Source organism: Agrilus planipennis, unplaced genomic scaffold (genome assembly GCF_000699045.2).
Source record: "Agrilus planipennis isolate EAB-ADULT unplaced genomic scaffold, Apla_2.0 scaffold6, whole genome shotgun sequence".
Taxonomy (NCBI): Eukaryota; Metazoa; Arthropoda; class Insecta; order Coleoptera; family Buprestidae; genus Agrilus; species Agrilus planipennis.
The window spans coordinates 3,263,711-3,286,893 of NW_020439302.1; the positions used below are offsets into that span (position 1 = coordinate 3,263,711).

The following is a 23,183-nucleotide window of genomic DNA, read 5'->3' on the forward strand; positions in this document are numbered from 1 at the left end:
AGTATTAGCATCTAGCAAGGAGGACCTAGAGATAGCTTTAAATAAAATGGAAGCGGTACTGACAGATCAGTACTGTATGAAAATAAATAAAAGTAAAACTAAAATACTGGTATGCAAGGGAAGAAAAAGTAGGGAATATAATGATAAGAGACGAAAAGTTAGAAGAAGTGGCTGATTTTAGATACCTAGGAAGTCAGATAAGTCAGGATGGAAGGAGTAGTAGCGATATAAACCAGAGGATATCGCAGGGTCGAGTCGCCTTCAATAAAAAGAAGTCTCTTCTATGCTCGCGAACGATTAATTTAGAAATTCGAAAAAGATTGTTAAAAGTGTATGTTTGGAATTCGGCGCTGTATGGGTGCGAAACATGGACTGTGGGCGCGGCGAAAAAGAAAGGGTTAGAAGCGTTCGAAATGTGGTGTTACAGGCGAATGATGAGGATACGAAGATTAGTTTAGGATAGGAAAGAGTGGAGATGAGTGTCCAACCAGTCTTAGGACTGACGACTTTATGATAATGATAATGAAGATGATAGATTAAATATTTATGAATAACATTGACCAGTTCCTGCCCCATATGAAGGAAGAGGAAACGTAATTATAATATAAAAAGGATACAGGGTGGTGACGGTAGCATAAGCAGAGCTAACGTATTTTTTAATGTTCCCTTGAAAAAAAACTTGTTCACTTGAAGAATTTCGTCTTATGCAAAACGCCAGTAATGTACTTAGCCGAAATTCATTGGAGAGCAAATGGACGGGTTGATGGAGAGTGAGCGAGATGATAATGACAATTTTTGCACCCTAAAAAAGCGCCGCGGGGGCTCCGGTTCCTCTGCTGCACCAGGCAAGGGGTTAAATCTACATAATCGTCCTATTATCATATTAGAAAACGTGTTTTGGTTTCGTCAATATTCTCGTTGTGTACCTGTCCCATTTGGGTGCACTCGAGTGTGAGTTTTGTCTTATATTGTGTTCTGTTGTGGGGTTAGATGGGAATGGGATAAGCGGTAGCGAGAAAAAAAGACCTCTGGCCCCATATATCTAATACACTTATAGGTACTTATATATAAATAACTACTACCACATTATGGACCACTATAATTACGTTCAGCGAAATGTTGGTCTCGAAATAGTCTAATTTTTTTGCCAAAAAATTTCACTAACACGCACGCGTGAGATGTGTGGCCAATCGTCCGGCACTCTTTTTTAGTGAACAGAGAAAATCAAGACAATCTCCAAAACTAACTATTTGCGAACAGTAATCTCTCTTTTCCTCCTGCGAACTCCGGCTTTTGCCTCTAAGTGACTTGGGGTGTACTACTTACACTTCGGTTATTTAATGTCACTTTTTTTTTAGTAAAATTACTCTGTTATCATCATCATCATTATAGGATCGTTAGTCTTAAGACTGGTTGGACACGCACCTCCACTCTTTCCTATCCTGAACGAATAAAACTGGAACATCCCACTTCCTTAAGTATTTGTGAACAGTAATCTAGTCCAGGTCTACTTCTACCCCTCTTAACTTCTGTTTCTGTTTCTAATATAGCTTCTAACTGGCCCTACATGTCTGAGAAGGTGTCCTACCAACCTATCTCGCCTATTTCGTATTATTGACTTCCACAGAGTTCTCTGTTCTCCTATTCTTTCTAATACCCCCTAATTTCTAGGTAGATGTTCTAAACTTGTTTGGAATCATGTAAAACTGTTGATTCATTTAGATATAAATTATAAAGTACAGTGTAAACTCTATATAACGACACTTAAGGGACTGAACATTTTTCGGCTTTATAAAGAGTGGTCGTTAAATGGAGAGAAATAAAAGATATTATTTTACTATTCTATAATAATATGCATTTACCAATATAGTAGACATTTTGCACACGAACATTATTATTCATACATTGCGTATAGCCTGTTATCTTCGTCTGATGTTTTTTGCTGCTCCAATATCTTAATTGTATTTTGTTACGTATCTTACTCATATCTTGAGATACTGCTGGATCAATTTGATTATATAAAAAGTATTTTTTTAATAGTTTCGCTGCATCAAGTGCTTGTTTGATGCTTGGTGGAGGGACAGGATCGTCTTCTTCAACAACGTACACAGCTGCAGTTGTTATCTATTTCGGCAACTTAAAAAGTACTGCTCAATGATTTCTAATTCCGCATTGTTGTCGTTAATTAGAGTGAGCGTGACGCTATATAGAGTGTAATATTGTATAGAAAACAATGTAAACCAACCAAAGTCAAGCAATGTCGACGTTTTAAGGAGTTTGTCGTTAAATCGAGTGACGTTATAAAGAGTTTACACTGAATATACATTATAAATTACCTCAAGTTATAATGAGATAAAATTGTTGCTGTTGTCACATCTTCGCTGGGACGGATAAAAATTAAAAACCGACAGACAGAGACACGAAAGATTCTATGAGGGTTCCGACATACGGAACCCTAAAAATAAATTTTAACATCAATATGGAATATTCCAATATTTTTCTTTATCACAAACCAAACGGAGAAATGACAAATATTATGAATATCTACCACATCCAAAAATGCTAAAACTACAGTTTCCTAATATATATAGGAAAGGTTGCATTCCCGTCCCTAAAATCAGGGAAAAACATCGTACTTTTGGCAGGGATAGGTACGGCAAAAACTTTTGTTTTTTTTTGTCTACTTCAAATAACGGTTTCTATCACATACGGTTTGTTAATTATTACTACTACTGATGTACAAACTCAAAAGGGTTGAGTTGAATTCAAACTACGTCCTTAATTACCTACGGGACGTTTGTACAGCCCGCTCTTTCAGTTGTCACCCCTTGCAGTTGTTCAAATGTGCAACGACCAAAAGAGAAAAACTTTTTTTTATATCAAACTCAGAAAAAACGTTACATCTAAGAAAAGCCCGACGGAGAGAAAAAAAAACTAATAAACGTGGCTGGAGATGCAAGACGCGGCTCCTTAATTTTTTTTTATGACCAGGAAAAAGAACAATGCCCAAAGGGTTAGAAACCGCACTGAAAAGAAGGGCCTTCGGTGCGTGCATGTGTACGGGTAGTTCTTAGATTCTTTTTTTTTTTCGTGGCCTGTCTTTTTTTCACACAAGTCTTTTGCATATTGTAGGTATATAGGCGCGCATCCCCGTCCGTGTATATTCGAAGGCTCTAATGAATGTACTCTGTAATCCGTCTATTATTTTGGACGACTCAAAGGGTTGAAGGGTGAAATGGGTAATTACCCATGCGGCGTACACAGATTTTATATTCATCCCCTAGCGGCGATGCCCGAACCGACTAATACTTATAAATAAAAAACATTCGTTTTATAAATCACGTTTTCGTTGGAAAAATATGAAGAAGGAATTTCGGGGATTTCATGTTTTGAACGTTTTATAGGCCAAATTAAAAAAATAGGACCCTTTAAAATAGGATTATCTCAAAATTGAATGGTCGAGTCGCCTTCAATAAAAAGAAGACATTTCTATGCTCGCGAACGGTTAAATTAGAAATTCGAAAAAGGTTGTTAAAGGTGTATGTTCGGAGCACGGCGCTGTACGGGTGCGAAACATGGACGGTGGGCGCGGCGGAAAAGAAAAGGTTAGAAGATATTGAAATGTGGTGTTATAGGCGAATGATGAGGATAACGTGGATGGACAAGGTTAGAAATGAAGAGGTATTAGAAAGAGTAAGAGAACAGAGTACTCTATGGAAGTCAATAAGGTCTAGTCAGAGACATATTAGAGGCAGAAACGGTAGTTAGGAGGGGTAGAGGTAGATCTAGATTAGATTACTGTTCGCAAATTGTTAAGGATATGGGTTGCTCTAGCTTTAGGACCGAGCGGCATGGCCTAGAGGTCTAGACCATTTCTTAGCATTCGGGAGGACGCCGGTTCGATTCCGGGTCCGTCTGCCTTGGTCCAAGTTTTTCTGTGGTTTCCTTGGATCACTTAGGCAAATGCTGAGGCAGTAATATTCCACAGATAATCTTTCATTCTCTTCTGTCTTCATTTCGGCCGTCTCATCTTTCTCACCCGAACCACCACCCACCCATTCCCACGATTCCTGAAAGAAAGCTGAAGAGGGCCTTCCGCCCTACCTTCCGGCATAGTCCGGAGGGACTGCCCGCCCACCAGCATTACTGGCTGGTGGGAATGAAACACCCAAAAGTTTTTTTTAGTTTTTCTACCTTTTGGGAAAGGCGAAGATTAGCGCAGGATAGAGTGGAGGTGCGTGTCCAACCAGTCTTAGGACTGACGACCTTATGATGATTAGTAAATAATATTGTACCACATATTTTCCAAGAATTACCTTCCACGAAGTTGCTTATTACAAGAAAAAAACAAAGACCGACTTCAAGACTACCCCTTCAAGTATAAACTTAAACTAAAAAGTAGAAAATAATATGTTAATTGCTGCAAAGCAAAGTCAATTACAGAACAATCGACAAAATCACTGATACTTGTATATACATTGACAATTTATAATCAATTACTTTTGGAGTCGGTACCAGCTAAAGGAGACAGTTTAATCTTGTCTTTGCAACAAACTTTTCGTCGAATTTCTTTTATCTAATCTCTAGTTTTGCATTCACATATTAATTGATTACAGTAAACACTCTTTCGTGGTCCATCTGGAGCATTATTTTCAGTAGCTGTACCTGATAAAACGAAGCGGGAATTTTAAAAATGTTTACTAAACCTACAACCCTTTCATTCTTGACGTACTAAATAATATTTCAATATTTGCAGGTTTGCAGCACTTATAGAGAAGCCGACCCTGAATCAACTTTATCTATCAACCCTTCCACTGCTTCCCCCAAACTGCCGAAACCAATGACTCTAAGTTTTATAATCCTCTAATTTCCTGCGAGGAAGACGATTTCTTTGGAATATTTTGCCGCATTATTTATTATGTATTATAATACAGTTCTATCGTTAATTAAAATTTTTGTTTGCATGTAATCGTTTGGGATTAGGCAACAGTCCTTAATTAACTAGAGCACTTTCTAAACAAAGTAATAAAACTTGAGAGCGAATTAATTCCGTCCATAATAATAATTATACCACAACTTATTAAATTAATTACCGTTTCTTGGAAACATAATCAAAATTCGCTCTTCTAATTCTTTTTGTTTTATTGTCGCCCAATAAAACTATCGCGTTTACGAATAAAAAGGCACGCACGAACTGCTCCATCAACTATAATCCTACGCAATAATTTCTTTAAATACCTTAACAAAAACGCAAGATGTTCAATATTACGAAAATTGAAAATTTTTATGTTGTATTGTCATATATACATATGTATGTAGATGAGTCTCTAATTAATAGATAATAGGGTCAATAAGTTAATTACAATGCGAGTATGCAATTTAGGTACGAATACGAGTTACGGGACCGAGACTGGAGTTGGTGTGCACCCTAAAAGGCTATGTATGCATGTGATGGCGCAATGTCTCGCATAAGAGCCATAAATCGTCTAAATAATCGCCAATTTCCTATGCAGCGCGAAAAAATTCCCAGATGGACATGTTAATTAACTTGTAAAAGTTATAACAGGAAAATTAGCTCAGTCCAGTGCACAGGCCACTAGATTAGTCCGCGACGTTTAATCAGCGTTGATTTGTTCAAGAATGCCCATTAAAATGCATCATACGCTCTCATAAATTTCACTAAGCGACCACGTTTCCATGATATCGACGCAAAAAAGACAAAAACATGGAAAGAAATACTTTTCGTATTAAGGGTGCTCATTTTCATTTATAATTAGACGGTACATGATTGTTCATATACAGGCGAACCAATTATTAATTATTATCGATATTTACATCAAGATTTAACTGATAACATCGATAGAATCATAGGAATTGTGACATGAAAAATTTTGGTATCCTGAAATCAAATTTAAAAGCAGAATCTTTCTATATCCCGTGTAGATATTCTGTAATATGCAGATTTATATTTTACTATACATAAACGCGTATACAAATGGTGAGATTATGGAAAATGCCCTGCGGCGTCACAATTTTAGTAAATCAGAAACTGATAATTACAATGAGATTGTGAAAACTATAAATACTGGATTGAAAGGAATGGAATGCTAGATGTCTCTCAGATTTCTGGGTTCTTATCTCAATTTATTTCTCGAAAATTTAAGGTCAGCAAGTGACAAATGCATGTAGTGTTACAGGAGAATGATGAGGATACCGTGGATAGAGAAGGTTTGAAATGAATAGGTATTACAAAGAATAGGAGAACAGAGGTCTCTATGGAAGTCAATAAGAAATAGGCGAGATAGGTTGGTAGGACACCTTCTTAGGCATAAAGGGCTAGTCAGAAACAGGATTTAACAGGAGTATAAGGTAGAAGTAGATATTGGATTACTGTTTGCAAATAGTTAAGGGTGTGCGATGTTTTAGGGAAATGCGAAGATTAGCTCAGGATAGGAAAGAATGGAGGTACTTGTGACAATAACGTTTTGAGATACATTTAAGACTACGAGTGAAGCCATTTTTGTTTTCCCCGACAAGTTTTACATAATAAACACTTTGTTTTGTATTTTCTTTCCTCTTTTACAATCAAATCAGGTACCAACCATATATTTATTAACTACCCTCATTTAAATGTTTCAGCAAAAAAAATGGGGACTGACTTTAATTTTTCGGTTACACGATTTTTTTACGGGTTTATCCATGTTGTCTCGTTGGAGCATTAGATACTAGAACCTCGTAAAAAACTAGTAAAAAATTGCTTCAATTTTTTCTCGTCGAAAAAGGGGGTCGTCGAGCCTAGGCCGCGCCAACGTCTATCACGACGGTTTCGCATAAATAAATAAAATTAAAATCGACGAGACGACCCCATCATCATAATACAGACGCACAATGAGCGGGCCAGTCTGTGAGATAAAGGTAAAAACTATGGCCACGCTATAACATCTGCATACATACGCTTGTAAGCGTTACATAATGCGTCTGCACACGAAAATTCCATGACACTCGTGGAAGGGTGAAGTGGAATCACGGCACAAGGTGGCTGGCTTCGGCGTCATCGGGATATGCGCGTATGCAAATTTCGACGTGACAAAAATGCCTATTAGCAAATAGACAAATGGAAGATAGATGATGCGGATTCATTTAAGACACCGTGAGAAACAGCCAGAGAGGAATAACACGCTGGAGATAAAAAAATTACCAAGGGTGCTCGTTCTTCTTTCATTTTTTTTTTGTTTAGATTCAGTATAGCGCATACGGCGTATAAAATCTGGGATTCATGCAAATGAATGCAACTACTAGTACTACGATGAAAAAAAAAAGAGTTTCGGACGGTTGATGCTGTACAGAACAAACAATGGAGAAATTAAAAAGTCCCGTGGGCCTTGCTTTTTACGTTACAAGGCCTTAACGTTTTTATTCTTTTCCATTGGGTTCCATCAATATCAAACGGGGAATAAAATTAGCCCCTTTGTTACAGTGGGCACGATGATATTCCTTAATTTGTAGAAACACTGTTTTCATTTTTATTGCAAAATGCACCCGAAATTGTTCTCCATTTTCATTATTTTCGACAGTTGTAGATCGAAAAACGTAAAACCATATGAAGTAGCTTTTTTAAATATTAAAAGAAAAATAAACTAGGTCCTTGTTATTTACAGATTCGAAGAAGAGACGGTTAAAGTAAAAAATTGTTATTTTTGTCTCCATTTGTATGATTTCCAAGATTGCGAAGAAAACATTGATAAGATTAGTACAACCCGTCGAAATTTGAAGGGATTGGGACCATGATCGATGGTGCAAAGGCATTTACATTAATCTAGTCGTTCCTTCTTACTGTAACCTACTTTAACAATAGATTCCGTCGGTGGTCGCTCAGCTACAACCAGCACCACATCCTATTTATGACCCTATGACCGAATATTAACATTTAAAGCACCCTTAACACACCAAACTTTAGTGATTTTCAATTAAAAATTTCAATTAGAAAATAATATCTTTTATATAACAAAAAAAGAGAAGCGCAGGGGACTATTCTTTAGTTAGACATTTAATGGTCAGGTAATTTCATAATATTGTATTATGAGAGGAGACAGACGCACACATTTTCATTACAAATAGGAATAAATATTATTCAAACTTACCTCTTGGTTCCATGACATGTAGTGCGACATGGCCGGGTCCATATGTTCCGCCATAACACTCATCCAATGGACCAAACCTTGTGCCCCCTGGCCCCCCACGCCCCCCGCTTGGGGACCAGCGGGACTGCCGCCCGTCTGACCGCTGTCCCATCCAAAAGCTTTCTGAAAAGAAACAGAAACGTCATTTAGACTTTGTAATTCATTTTTAATACTTATTTAGTATAAATTTCTTCAAAAGAAAAATAGAAACCGTTGGGGGAAAACAGAATAAAAACTGATTTTTGTTTTTGTCCAAATTACCTGTTCAAAGTCTCTGTCTTTTGAAAAGAACATATTTTTATACACATTGCTTTTGTCATCTGTATTCGATAGAACCGCTTTGGCGAGCAAAGTTTTATAGAACTGGGCCGGTAGCAGTAGTTGATTGTTATTGTAAGTGTCCAGTTTGTTCACGAAACTACTGCACTTGAACGAGTCGGACTTGAAAAAACCCAATCCCCCCGTAGTTTGGTCGTTGTTGTTGTTCGTGCTATTGTTGGAATTCGAAAGGGACGAGTCGCTGCTAGAGTCCGTATTCTCTACCACGCTCTCCGACATCGGGCGTAATGCGGCCATGGTCAATGACAGAATTGATAGGTCCATGTAGGCAATGGGTTGAAGTCGAAATGGAAAGAATTGAGGTACGTATTAAGCCGTACCGACGAGAGGGGGCGAATTGAAGATGTCCCAAAACTTTCTGAATACACTTTACGTCTTTTTGTCACTTTTTAATTACTTCAAACGTCCGTTTTGTTTCACTTTTTTGAGCAGATTAAAAATATTCTTAGTTTTGTGCTCCTACGTCTAATTTTTTCTATCACAACTATTAGTAAGGAACTTTGATTTCATACAAATTTTCTAGAATAGAGGAACGATGACTTGCTATTAGGCAATTTGTTTTTTTTTTATTAATGTTTCAACAACAATTACTGCAACAAATGAGAAATAAATTTTCTTGTTTCAGAACGTTGTAGATTTTTATAAAGGAAATGGAAAAATTACGGAAATCCTTTACCAGAATGAGTATCAAAGTTATCAAAATAATAATTGTATCAATCTGACAAGAACATTTAACTACGCATAAGGAAAATGATAAGTTTTTAGAGATAATTAGGTAATGTAGAAAAAGGGATACTTTTCAAAATGATATCAGAATTTAATTTAAAAATTTCTTGTCTTATCAATTGTTAGTGAAGCAAAAAGAAAACTTTTGAATTTAATTTAAAATCTAAAGTATAGTGTCCTGCTTAAGATTATTAAAAGAATGATTGTTAAAAATGCATTTAAGAGAACTATTGCAGCAATTCCTGTAAAACAGTTCAGTTTTAACTGATTTTTGAGACAAAATTCGAGTTCAAACAGGTATTTATTGCATACTGTTCGAACACGGGCGATTCTCACAAATTAATTTGGTGTTTTTTTAAAATCGTATTAGACGTTACCACCAAAAAAAGTGATGTCACCAATTCGTGCAGTTCTTGAAAAGAAAAAAGATGCACCCTATGCAAGGCGAATAAGATACAGAAACGTAGCGATTTCCGGCGGTCCGACGAAGGTATGTCGTCGCCGCGTCCTGAGTCTTCTGCGTCGGTTGGGGTACGTTAATTACTCGAATGCAACAAGGTGTATGCGATTGTAACACAACAGGAAAGGCATGTTTAACAATCGAGAGTGCGTGAGTCGCAGCAACAATCGCCCATTGACGGGAATAGAAACAAAAGGGAACGTAATGTCAACAACTAGGGATGTCCCCCACCACCACCTCGGTCGCCGACGCTCGTCCGACGCCGCGACGCAAGAGGAGACGGCGGCGGCGTCACCGCCGCCGTTGACGACGGCGTTTAGCATCACTTAAGGTAATTTAACTCGCGTAAAGAGAGAACACTAATTAGCGCGTTCGTTAACTAGAGCGAGATAGGATTGCGCATAATATTTAGCGCTGGAGCGCGGAACGACGAAGGCGACGACGGCTACGCGGCGGACGCGTGCAGTCGGCACACGGCACACTTTGTTGTTAAAGGTAGTGGTTGAAGACAGGCGAAAGAACGAACGGAGAAGTGCATCCAGAGATGCATTTAGTTCCCGGGTAGACCGGCGACTGAGAAGAAGGCGCCACCAGAACTGGGTTACAGAAATAAGAAAAAGCACTGCACCGAGGAAAAAATGCGAAAAAAATGTATGTACATATACGCGGAAGACAGTATAGAGTTCAAGAAGTTTATTATTGATTGGGTATTTTCGTCAGTGCAACCGACGTGCATTTGCGCCTTCTTCAAGACCAAGTCGCAGTCGGCCTGGCGAGCATGCAAGAATAAAGAGATCCTGTAATGTGGGAGGGTTGAATAGTTTTGGTTTTCCCTTATCACGGTCTGTTTGTCAACTCTTCGTTTGTCGCTTGATTGGTTCGTTACCGCGAAAACGACGCTTTTATTATTCAATCATCAATCTCAAAAAAAAAAAATCGCCACTCCAGATTGCATCACCTGTACATTCGTTCGAAGTAATTAAGAAATTAACGTTCCAAGTATCAATTCGCAATTTCAAAATGTTATCTTTCTAAAATTTGATAAATTAATTTTACCCATTTCGTTTCTTCGTTTAATCGCAGCTGTCCTAGGCCGTAATTATTCATTTGTCAATCTAAAAGAAAATCACCACACCAGATTGTATAACCTGTACATACGTTCGCAGTAATTAAGAAATTAAGATTGCAAATACCAATTCGAAGTTTAAAAATATTATATTTCTAATTGTCTCTCGTTATAGGTAGATATTATGAAGAATTTACTAAATATTCTGATTATTACTTAAGTTTCATTAATGTTTTCCAAGTTTTGTCAAAATTTGATAAATTAATTTGACACATTTCGTTTCTTCATTTAATCGCAGCTGCCCTAGCCCGTAATTATTCATTTGTCAATCTCAAATAAAATCACCACACCAGATTGTATAACCTCTACATACGTTGGCAGTAATTAAGAAATTAAGATTGCAAATACCAATTCGCAGTTTGAACATATTATCTTTGTAATTGTCCCCCGTTATAGGTAGATATTACGAAGAATTTACTAAATACTCTGGTTATTATTTAAGTTTCATTAATGTTTTCCAAGTTTTGTCAAAATTTGATAAATTAATTTGACACATTTCGATTCTTCATTTAATCGCAGCTGCCCCAGGCCGTAATTATTCTTTCGTCAATCTCAAATAAAATCACCACTCCAGATTGTATAACCTGTACATACGTTCGCAGTAATTGAGAAATTAAGATTGCAAATACCAATTCGAAGTTTGAAATTATTTTATTTCTAATTGTCTCTCGTTATAGGTAGATATTATGAAGAATTTACTAAATATTCTGATTATTACTTAAGTTTCATTAATGTTTTCCAAGTTTTGTCAAAATTTGATAAATTAATTTGACACATTTCGTTTCTTCATTTAATCGCAGCTGCCCTAGGCCGTAATTATTCATTTGTCAATCTCAAATAAAATCACCACACCAGATTGTATAACCTCTACATACGTTGGCAGTAATTAAGAAATTAAGATTGCAAATACCAATTCGAAGTTTGAAAATATTATCTTTGTAATTGTCCCCCGTTATAGGTAGATATTACGAAGAATTTACTAAATACTCTGGTTATTATTTAAGTTTCATTAATGTTTTCCAAGTTTTGTCAAAATTTGATAAATTAATTTGACACATTTCGATTCTTCATTTAATCGCAGCTGCCCCAGGCCGTAATTATTCTTTCGTCAATCTCAAATAAAATCACCACTCCAGATTGTATAACCTGTACATACGTTCGCAGTAATTGAGAAATTAAGATTGCAAATACCAATTCGAAGTTTGAAATTATTTTATTTCTAATTGTCTCTCGTTATAGGTAGATATTATGAAGAATTTACTAAATATTCTGATTATTACTTAAGTTTCATTAATGTTTTCCAAGTTTTGTCAAAATTTGATAAATTAATTTGACACATTTCGTTTCTTCATTTAATCGCAGCTGCCCTAGGCCGTAATTATTCATTTGTCAATCTCAAATAAAATCACCACACCAGATTGTATAACCTCTACATACGTTGGCAGTAATTAAGAAATTAAGATTGCAAATACCAATTCGCAGTTTGAACATATTATCTTTGTAATTGTCCCCCGTTATAGGTAGATATTACGAAGAATTTACTAAATACTCTGGTTATTATTTAAGTTTCATTAATGTTTTCCAAGTTTTGTCAAAATTTGATAAATTAATTTGACACATTTCGATTCTTCATTTAATCGCAGCTGCCCCAGGCCGTAATTATTCTTTCGTCAATCTCAAATAAAATCACCACTCCAGATTGTATAACCTGTACATACGTTCGCAGTAATTGAGAAATTAAGATTGCAAATACCAATTCGAAGTTTGAAAATATTATCTTTGTAATTGTCCCCCGTTATAGGTAGATATTACGAAGAATTTACTAAATACTCTGGTTATTATTTAAGTTTCATTAATGTTTTCCAAGTTTTGTCAAAATTTGATAAATTAATTTGACACATTTCGTTTCTTCATTTAATCGCAGCTGCCCTAGCCCGTAATTATTCATTTGTCAATCTCAAATAAAATCACCACACCAGATTGTATAACCTCTACATACGTTGGCAGTAATTAAGAAATTAAGATTGCAAATACCAATTCGAAGTTTGAAAATATTATCTTTGTAATTGTCCCCTGTTATAGGAAGATATTGTGGAGAATTTAGTAAATTGTCTGATTATTATTATTTAAGTTTATTATTAAATTTATTCAATTTCCTGGCGTCCCTGTTTTTGGAACACCCTGTAGATTATAAAGAAAAATAGAAGTATAATCTAACGAAATTTGAGCAAATTTACTATTCACATTGGTGTTAATTCACAAGTAACCCTCAGGATAATTATTCGTCGGTTGTACACCCCTTTCGGATACCGATGGTGCTAAGTAGTTTCTGTTGTGCAAATGACGGCAGGATTCTTATTCAAATTCCTGTTGAATTGTCGCATCCTTCCTTGGGTGTCGTATTTACCACAAACGGAGTGCACACAACACCGAAACCACCAACCACTTTTGCATATCGCTTCAAACGCCCTGGCTAAATATTTGAAGGAATATTTATTGTTATGTTTGTTTTTTGGGCGTGGAATTTTTATATTTATTAGCTCATATATTCACGTGTGGGAAATATTTTGAAAAAGATCGCATTGTATACGGGTTCTTGTTTACATACGGAACCCCACAGGTACAAATTGGTTGAATTATTAAAGCGCCGAGAAAAAAAACACTTCATGTGGTTTTGGATTCAGTGTTCCCAAAAAATACATATTGCGGGAGGTGTACTGAATAGGAAGTTAGGTGCTTTTTGGCACCTAATTAACAGAAAAAATCTTGAATATTATATACAGATGTAACAGATATCAGTGTTGAGCTTGTAGGAGGTCATAGAGCATTGTAAAACGTGAAAATTAAATAAATCCGGCTCTGATAGAGAAACACGACTCGCAACGCTGTACTCAATCGCTGCAGCTCATACAGCAGCAACTTCTAAACGTTCGATAATTGTTAATGTTTACATGCTCCATCCATGTAGCTGTTACGTTATTCAATATTACACATTTATGCTGCAAATTCACGCACAGGGCTGGCTTCGGATTGTAAATTATTGTGATTTCAGTTCTGGAAAGAATAGTAGAATGGAAAATGTAGAAAATCATACTAACCCTATATACTGATACTTTGGTGCCCTACGTTACGTTTGATGAAAATATTTATCGACTAAAAGAGGACGAAAAATGATGTGTTAAATACTTTTATATGATCACCCTGTATACGTATCCACTTTCTTATTGTTTCGTTATCGAAAAGCCGAGTTTTAGTAGCGACGGTGTGTCTGTAAAAATATAGAAGGTGTATTTATTGAGAAGGCGGGAGACGTGGTGGTCCACCCAGTCCCCCGGGGGTCCGTCGACGAGGGCGACTAGCAATCCGCGGGGCAAAGTGGCGAAATGCACCGCGCGCAAGACTCGCGAAAAAGTACAAAACTTTATATCAGAGAGAAAACACATAAAAATATATACTGCCGCCAGTATGCGCCTTAGCGGAGAACGGTAACTTGCTTCTTTTTTTTTCTTTACTTCATGTTTTTACTCTCCCATTGGATGTGCTTTATGGTCCTCTTTATTGCGCTGCTCCGAAATAAGAAAATTTGAAACGCCACGACGAACAAATTTGCAAGGGGAAATAAAAAATAATCAAACTCCAACCATAAAACATTTAAAAAGACAGTCGAAAGGATGATTGGAGGTCCTTTCGATATAGTCGATAATCTAAGTTAACCCCAGTCTATTTAAAAGACACATATTGAATAACTAGTAGTTATAACAGAAATGGAAATTAAAAAAAAAAAATGTATCGACCGGGAATAGAACTGAAGTCTGCTTGCGGAACAGTCGAAAATTCCATAGTCTACACCACCGAACCACTTACGAATCTTGTAAAGTACATCTAACTTAAGGTGTTTTCTACTATATTTTTAATTTTACCTGCCTTGACTACAACATATACAAATAATTTCTGTTTTCTGTGTATGTATACGCATATAAGTATGATAGGTTACAATATTTTTTAATGAAAAAAATCATTTTCGATAGTGATACATTTTCAGTTGCTTTTGACTTAGAAATCAATTGTAGTTCACGTAAAAAACATGCCTACGTAAAGGGAAGAAAGTGGTAGAGACACAGGGGCAGTTTTACCACCTTAATGTCATGTTTCTGCTCGAAAAGGGTCCCTTCAAGCCTCCAGGGGTTAGTTAATTAGTTAACTATGAAGAACTTAAACATCTTGGAGAATTTCGTTGCTTTCCTATCAAATATTTGCTTTTGGGGAGAGGTATAAAAAGGGAGGGAGGGTAGAAAATTAAGTCCCGTGCTCGCCCACTCAAATCCGCATCTTTCCAGTCTCCCATTTCGTTTTCACACCGAAAAATGCGTATAACGTTATCTTTTTTTAACACTTTACAGCCCGTCTAGTGGTAGTCTAGTCGCTTGTATCGATTTTTCCCCATCTTTTGTGTGTAAAAGTATCCGTGTATGTATTTAACCGCTACCTATAACGCCTTTTATTGTTGGTAAGGTCAATTTTGGGGTGGTAGCAGTCGATATTTCGAAGGTCCTTCACCTCTCTTTCACCTGTTTAGCTCCCGCGTCGCACCGTCACAATTCCCCTACCGAACCACCCCATTACTCACGAAAATTTTTGTCGCAAACAAGAGAATTTTCCCGAGACACATTTAGCAGCCCTTTTTACATTTTTCGTTACATTCTAACCGAGAGAGTAAAAAGAAAACCATAATTGAAATAAAAAGGTTCTCTTCTGCTATAAAACCCTTCAATTAATTTCTTTTTATTCTCTTAAAAAGTAATCTATTAAAGCAATCGCATGAAATAGTAGATAGGAATGGTAAATACACATAAAATTATAAAAGTAGCTCGAAGGCAGATAATTAAAAGTTAAGAATGCAAAAGAATTTTGATGACCAATATTTTAAATCTTCGCTATGACTCCATTATTCCTTTTTGAAATTTCTCCTTCAAATTTTTGACATGAATTCGTCAAGTGTTTGTAGTCTAAAATGCCACCTTACCGTTCACTACCACATAGAAGGTTGAACCTCGAAAATCCTTTTGGATTGAGCATTATGCAATTTGGAATTGAATACCAAGCATTCAATGATAACTGTGCTTTCCTCTCATAGAGAATTGGGGTGAGACATATGAGATGAATGAAGTGAAGGTAGTAGACAAATTGAAGAATATCTTTGTAAAGTTACTTTCCCAGTATTTGCCTAAAAAATCCAAAGCCGAAGGGTAAGGCAAAAAGCCTTCATTAGGCTTCTTTTAGATATCTCGGTAATGGATAGAGAATTGGGGTGAGACATATCAGATCAANTTGCCTAAAAAATCCAAAGCCGAAGGGTAAGGCAAAAAGCCTTCATTAGGCTTCTTTTAGATATCTCGGTAATGGATAGAGAATTGGGGTGAGACATATCAGATGAATGAAGTGAAGGTAGAAGACAGATGGAAGAATATCTTTGTAAAGTTAGTTTCTATCTCGGAAATAGGTAGGTTGTACTTGAGGTGAAACATATGAGGTAGACGAATTGAGAGATTGAAGACTATATAGTTACTTCCCAGCATTTGCCCAAAAGTCCAAGGAACTTAAAGAAAAACTTGAATCACTTGTAGTAAATGCGAAAAATAAGAAAGGATTATGCATTTCGAAGCAATTTCAACTGTTGTATGGTCAATTATACGTAAAATAAGTCTAGCAATTCACCGAAAATGACTTAGGCCAGTTACTTCTAATTACCCACTTTGCAAACCCAAAAAAAGTTTATTTTTAATCAAGTCCCAATCCATACATATTGATCGGCTTCGATGCATAGAACGAAACCGCAAAATAACGATTTTGCTCGCCGATCTGTGATATCGATTAAGTAAAAAAAGAAACGATCACGGCCTATCTCGATCTAACGGTAGTTATAATTAGATAAGTGTTGTTCAATGTACACGTAGGTACAAGTATGTAAGCCTATTCTATCCGGTGGCATGAGGTAGCCGGGTAATTATGCTGTGCCCGTAGAGAAAGCGAAACTAAACGCTGATAATTAAAATATAACAAAAAATACGAAGAAAACCACGACGTGGATCAAGTGCTGAAAACATACGCGAACACGTGAATAATGGCGATCATCGATGAGTAAAAAATTAGAAAAATATCGCGGAACAAACGGCAAATCTAACAAGACGCAACGGTACTTGATCTTATTCCCACAAACGATCTCCACACATCACTAAATGTAGGTTTCAACTACAATACACCTACTTAGGGATCGAAGGAACGAAATAAGGATCAAGTAACCTAACGACGCACACACGAAGATCTTAACAGAAATATTTTAATAGGAACATACATATAAGTTACAATAAATATTGTGTTTCGTCCTATTTTATGTGAGAATGCCGTCGAGCAAATGCGTCGCAAATAGCGGCCGACATCTTCGCATATAATTTAGCCCGAGTCCCTAATGAGCTCGTTATTGCTCGACATTTTTATTCGAAAAAGTGCACCAATTAAATCCGAACTGGATACATTATCTCTCTATCTGCATTTACTTGTACTGATACGAATGCATGTGAGTGTAATACAGTTTATCTTTATATGTATGCGTACATGTACAATTCAAACACTCACTGGCATTTGAATCTGCATTTTCCACAATTCATTAACCCATCACGATAACAATTTAGAGATATTGACTGGTTAAGTGCGTTTACCAGTGTTAAAATAGCTAATAAAGTTGTTAGCATAAACGATCTCGTAAAAGTCAGTGTCTAAATTAACGAGTTATCATATTTATGTATATACAAATTTGCTTAGTGTTATATAAAAATATAATAAAGCATCCGATTCCTTGTAAAATTATAAGGCTTTTATTCTTTTGTCGTTTTTCGATACGATTTATAATAATCGACATAACAACAGCTGAAGATCAACCAATCAGACTGCGCGCAGTTTGCTGCAAACAGAAGTAGGCGCAAACTATTGGGCGCCAATTGTTACCAGCGCTTGGCCTACTGCACTTTGCAGCAAGGACTGTGCACCAACCCTTATTGGTTGATTGTTTGTATCTTTAATCGTCAATTACTCAAAAAGTACTCATTGTATCGAAAAAGTGTAAAGGAAAAAACGTCTTGAAATTGGATAACGAACACAATGGATACCAAAAATAATATTTACCTGGATAAAAAAAATATTTTGAAGTTGCTATTGAATTGTATTGTATCCAATACCTGTAATAGTGTAATAAAGACAGCGGTATACATTAGCAAATATGATTCGTAAAAAAAAATGTAAACAACACGTGTTGTTGTAAAGGTATGCGTGCGTTTTTTACGTACGGACATAAATATGTGTGTAAGCGAGTGTAAGTTACTCGACCTAATCAAATGCAGTTAATTACCATAAATGTCCGAGAATAACGATCGGGAAAAAAGGCGATAATCGACTTCTACACACCTTTTTTGCTCGCACTTTCATAATCTACGACCGTCATTAATTTTTATAAAATACTCACGACAAGTACAAATCACATACGANTCGGGAACCTTCTGGAAACATCCGGATAGTTTATTTTTTCTTTGAACCGTTTAACTGCTTTCCCAGAACGCAGGTACGACACACACATTTACAAATACGGCACACATGTAGAAAGTCAGCGAATCGATAAGTCGTTCACGCACACGTGTGGCCGATCGCACACAAACACGCTCGTGCTCGCTATACAATACGAAAAATGCATTAAATAAAATCAGTCCCGCGTTTTATAGCAGCAACAGACGTAAAGACGCCTTTTGACAATTTTTTAATTATAACAGGTTACATTTATTTGGAGAAATACTGTTAATAAAATGTTCGCTTTTCAGGTAGAAAAGACATGATGATAAAGATGAATTGATTAAAATATTACAAAATGTCCATGTCCGTGTGTCAACCGATCGTCGCAAAGTGCATTACATCATGTACTGATTAATTTATACGAGGACAGACATCAGAAAAACCAAAATACTTGCATATTCTGAAGGCCGTATAAGAATTTTTGTCATTTTGTTTGTTTATTATATAAAAATACTTCCTAATACGACGATGCTTCGTATATACTCATAAGTACAGGTAGGTACTCATCCTATTAAGTATACAATCAAGAATGTATGCTGTTAGAAATAAGTACGTAATCTTCTATGTTAATTAAACAAATCATACATAACATGAATAAACCTATACATGATGCATACCGTAATAATAATGTAAATACTGCACCACCCTTCCGTATTAGAAATACCTACCCAAATCGACTTGTCTAATCTAATTTAATTTCAAAAATATTTATCAGATTTATAATAGTAGATACAACAGTTTTGTGAGTGATGATGACCGAACAAAAGGAGAAACTCCAAAAACATCATTTAGTTTACCTCATCATTAACCCATTTTTGGATTATCCTTAAGAGTTAAAAAAGAAATTCAACGATTTAAACCGTTGTTGCTTCGTAAAGTTTTAAAGGATTCTTTCTTTCTTTCTTTGCCACATCAAATTTAGTTACAGCTACAATTGCTTTCTGTTTTTCCTTAATAGAAAAAAGGCCTTGCTGTTTCAGAAAAGCAGGATAAAGGAAATGAAAAAATAACTCAGAACCTTTGTGAAACTCGCTGGATTCTTAAACATGAACCTGTCACCGTTTGAACGGGGAACCGTAGTCGACCACAAAAAATATTTTAATAGGAACATACATATAAGTTACAATAAATATTGTGTTTCGTCCTATTTTATGTGAGAATGCCGTCGAGCAAATGCGTCGCAAATAGCGGCCGACATCTTCGCATATAATTTAGCCCGAGTCCCTAATGAGCTCGTTATTGCTCGACATTTTTATTCGAAAAAGTGCACCAATTAAATCCGAACTGGATACATTATCTCTCTATCTGCATTTACTTGTACTGATACGAATGCATGTGAGTGTAATACAGTTTATCTTTATATGTATGCGTACATGTACAATTCAAACACTCACTGGCATTTGAATCTGCATTTTCCACAACTCATTAAACCATCACGATAACAATTTAGAGATATTGACTGGTTAAGTGCGTTTACCAGTGTTAAAATAGCTAATAAAGTTGTTAGCATAAACGATCTCGTAAAAGTCAGTGTCTAAATTAACGAGTTATCATATTTATGTATATACAAATTTGCTTAGTGTTATATAAAAATATAATAAAGCATCCGATTCCTTGTAAAATTATAAGGCTTTTATTCTTTTGTCGTTTTTCGATACGACTTGTAATAATCAACATAACAACAGTTGAAGATCAACCAATCAGAGTGCGCGCAGTTTGCTGCAAACAGAAGTAGACGCAAACTATTGGGCGCCAATTGTTACCAGCGCTTGGCCTACTGCACTTTGCAGCAAGGACTGTGCACCAACCCTTATTGGTTGATTGTTTGTATCTTTAATCGTCAATTACTCAAAAAGTACTCATTGTATCGAAAAAGTGTAAAGGAAAAAACGTCTTGAAATTGGATAACGAACACAATGGATACCAAAAATAATATTTACCTGGATAAAAAAAATATTTTGAAGTTGCTATTGAATTGTATTGTATCCAATACCTGTAATAGTGTAATAAAGACAGCGGTATACATTAGCAAATATGATTCGTAAAAAAAAATGTAAACAACACGTGTTGTTGTAAAGGTATGCGTGCGTTTTTTACGTACGGACATAAATATGTGTGTAAGCGAGTGTAAGTTACTCGACCTAATCAAATGCAGTTAATTACCATAAATGTCCGAGAATAACGATCGGGAAAAAAGGCGATAATCGACTTCTACACACCTTTTTTGCTCGCACTTTCATAATCTACGACCGTCATTAATTTTTATAAAATACTCACGACAAGTACAAATCACATACGAAACATTTACGATCTCGACACGACCATTAGAAACTTATCTTAAACGATTACACATATACATACATGTATTAATTTTATTGTTGTTAATACACGGAAAATAAAAGTGCAATACGAATTCAATTTTTTGCACCAGAGAAAATTGACAAATTATTTTATAAATCACGTTTTGACGTCCTGACTCTGACTCCTGCCATCGATCCCAAAATGTTCCTTATTACAAAATAGGAAAAATCCTTTTCACCAAAATTTATTATATCTTACATATATCTACTATTCTCAGTGACGTTAGCCTTCAAATATAACATAAAACCATTCGGATATAATGGACTGCATAATACTGTAATGTTCGTGGGTTTCACAAAATTTACTTCTAAGACTATTTATTTACACTAATTATTAAAGAACTTAAAAACACTATTAAATTATTACTAAACTTAGGTTATGAATTATTCTATTTATTTACACTAATGTTGATATATCACTATTCACTGCGCTATTTATTTCACTGCTATCACTGTCAATTTATTTCTGGATTCACTTCTGCAACGGTCAATTTATTTCTTCTCTTCTCGGCGATCGTCTCTTCCTTTAAATACTCTTTTGTTTACTTTCGGGAACCTTCTGGAAACATCCGGATAGTTTATTTTTTCTTTGAACCGTTTAACTGCTTTCCCAGAACGCAGGTACGACACACACATTTACAAATACGGCACACATGTAGAAAGTCAGCGAATCGATAAGTCGTTCACGCACACGTGTGGCCGATCGCACACAAACACGCTCGTGCTCGCTATACAATACGAAAAATGCATTAAATAAAATCAGTCCCGCGTTTTATAGCAGCAACAGACGTAAAGACGCCTTTTGACAATTTTTTAATTATAACAGGTTACATTTATTTGGAGAAATACTGTTAATAAAATGTTCGCTTTTCAGGTAGAAAAGACATGATGATAAAGATGAATTGATTAAAATATTACAAAATGTCCATGTCCGTGTGTCAACCGATAGTCGCAAAGTGCATTACATCATGTACTAATTAATTTATACGAGGACAGACATCAGAAAAACCAAAATACTTGCATATTCTGAAGGCCGCATAAGATTTTTTGTCATTTTGTTTGTTTATTATATAAAAATACTTCCTAATACGACGATGCTTCGTATATACTCATAAGTACAGGTAGGTACTCATCCTATTAAGAATACAATCAAGAATGTATGCTGTTAGAAATAAGTACGTAATCTTCTATGTTAATTAAACAAATCATACATAACATGAATAAACCTATACATGATGCATACCGTAATAATAATAATGTAAATACTGCACCACCCTTCCGTATTAGAAATACCTACCCAAATCGACTTGTCGAATCTAATTTAATTTCAAAAATATTTATCAGATTTATAATAAGTAGATACAACAGTTTTGTGAGTGATGAAGACCGAACAAAAGGAGAAACTCCAAAACATCATTTAGTTTACCTCATCATTAACCCATTTTTGGATTATCCTTAAGAGTTAAAAAAGAAATTCAACGATTTAAACCGTTGTTGCTTTGTAAAGTTTTAAAGGATTCTTTCTTTCTTTGCCACATCAAATTTAGTTACAGCTACAATTGCTTTCTGTTTTTCCTTAATAGAAAAAAGGCCTTGCTGTTTCAGAAAAGCAGGATAAAGGAAATGAAAAAATAACTCAGAACCTTTGTGAAACTCGCTGGATTCTTAAACATGAACCTGTCACCGTTTGAACGGGGAACCGTAGTCGACCACAAAAAAATACCAATCACGAAAATAAATTAAAGTAACATTAATTAAATTACTTATTAATTAAAAGGGAAATTTTTGCCTAATACTGTTCTGCGACCGTACGAATTAGTCTCCAATGTTTTAAACATTAATTTTATGTCCGAGTGTTTTCACACTCTCATTTGGTTATAGTGTACAGGAAGGTGTTTCAAACATCATTCGCTATAGTGGGATGTTCCTTATTGCCGATGTGGAACATAGTACGAATATTTTTATTAATTTCTGCCGCAATAAAAAACGCAAAACTTAAAGAAAAATTTTAAAATGATTGACCAAATTAGACTAACAAAGAAATTTTAGTTCGTTAAAGGCGATCGTTCGAAATATACGAGATTGCTATATCCGGCGAGTGTGACAAGTACGTGTTTAAACAAGAAGTTATTTCTCTGTTAAACTTCGTCGGTTAAAGCCAATAGTTCGTTATAGCCCGTGTACGTATTAGCCGAGTTCAACTATCGGGTTGTTCGGAGTCATTTCGTTTTTTCCCGACAGAGGATTTAATTGTATTCTTTTGCACCCAACTTCACATTTAAGCCGTATAATTTTTATATGCTTTGAGAGCTCATATAGCAAGGCTTGTGTGTGAAAAATTCCAATTAATTCTACGCAGTAGTTTTTGGTTGGTG

At 35.7% G+C, this 23,183-nt stretch overlaps 1 protein-coding gene across 2 annotated transcripts in view; it reads right to left on the bottom strand.

Annotated features, from left to right (window-relative positions):
* Positions 1–23,183, bottom strand: part of LOC108732702 (zinc finger protein rotund-like) — a 166,144-nt gene that overhangs the window by 79,100 nt on the left and 63,861 nt on the right. Inside the window, exons 1-2 of one of the 2 annotated variants that reach the window (XM_018463654.2) lie at positions 8,442–8,756; positions 8,142–8,303 (exon numbers count right to left, since the gene is read on the bottom strand). In XM_018463654.2, coding sequence (XP_018319156.1) covers positions 8,142–8,303; positions 8,442–8,756 — 477 coding nt within the window. Of the gene's footprint in view, positions 1–8,141; positions 8,304–8,441; positions 8,757–23,183 lie in introns of those variants that run through there. The other variant, XM_018463670.2, reaches the window with a different exon arrangement.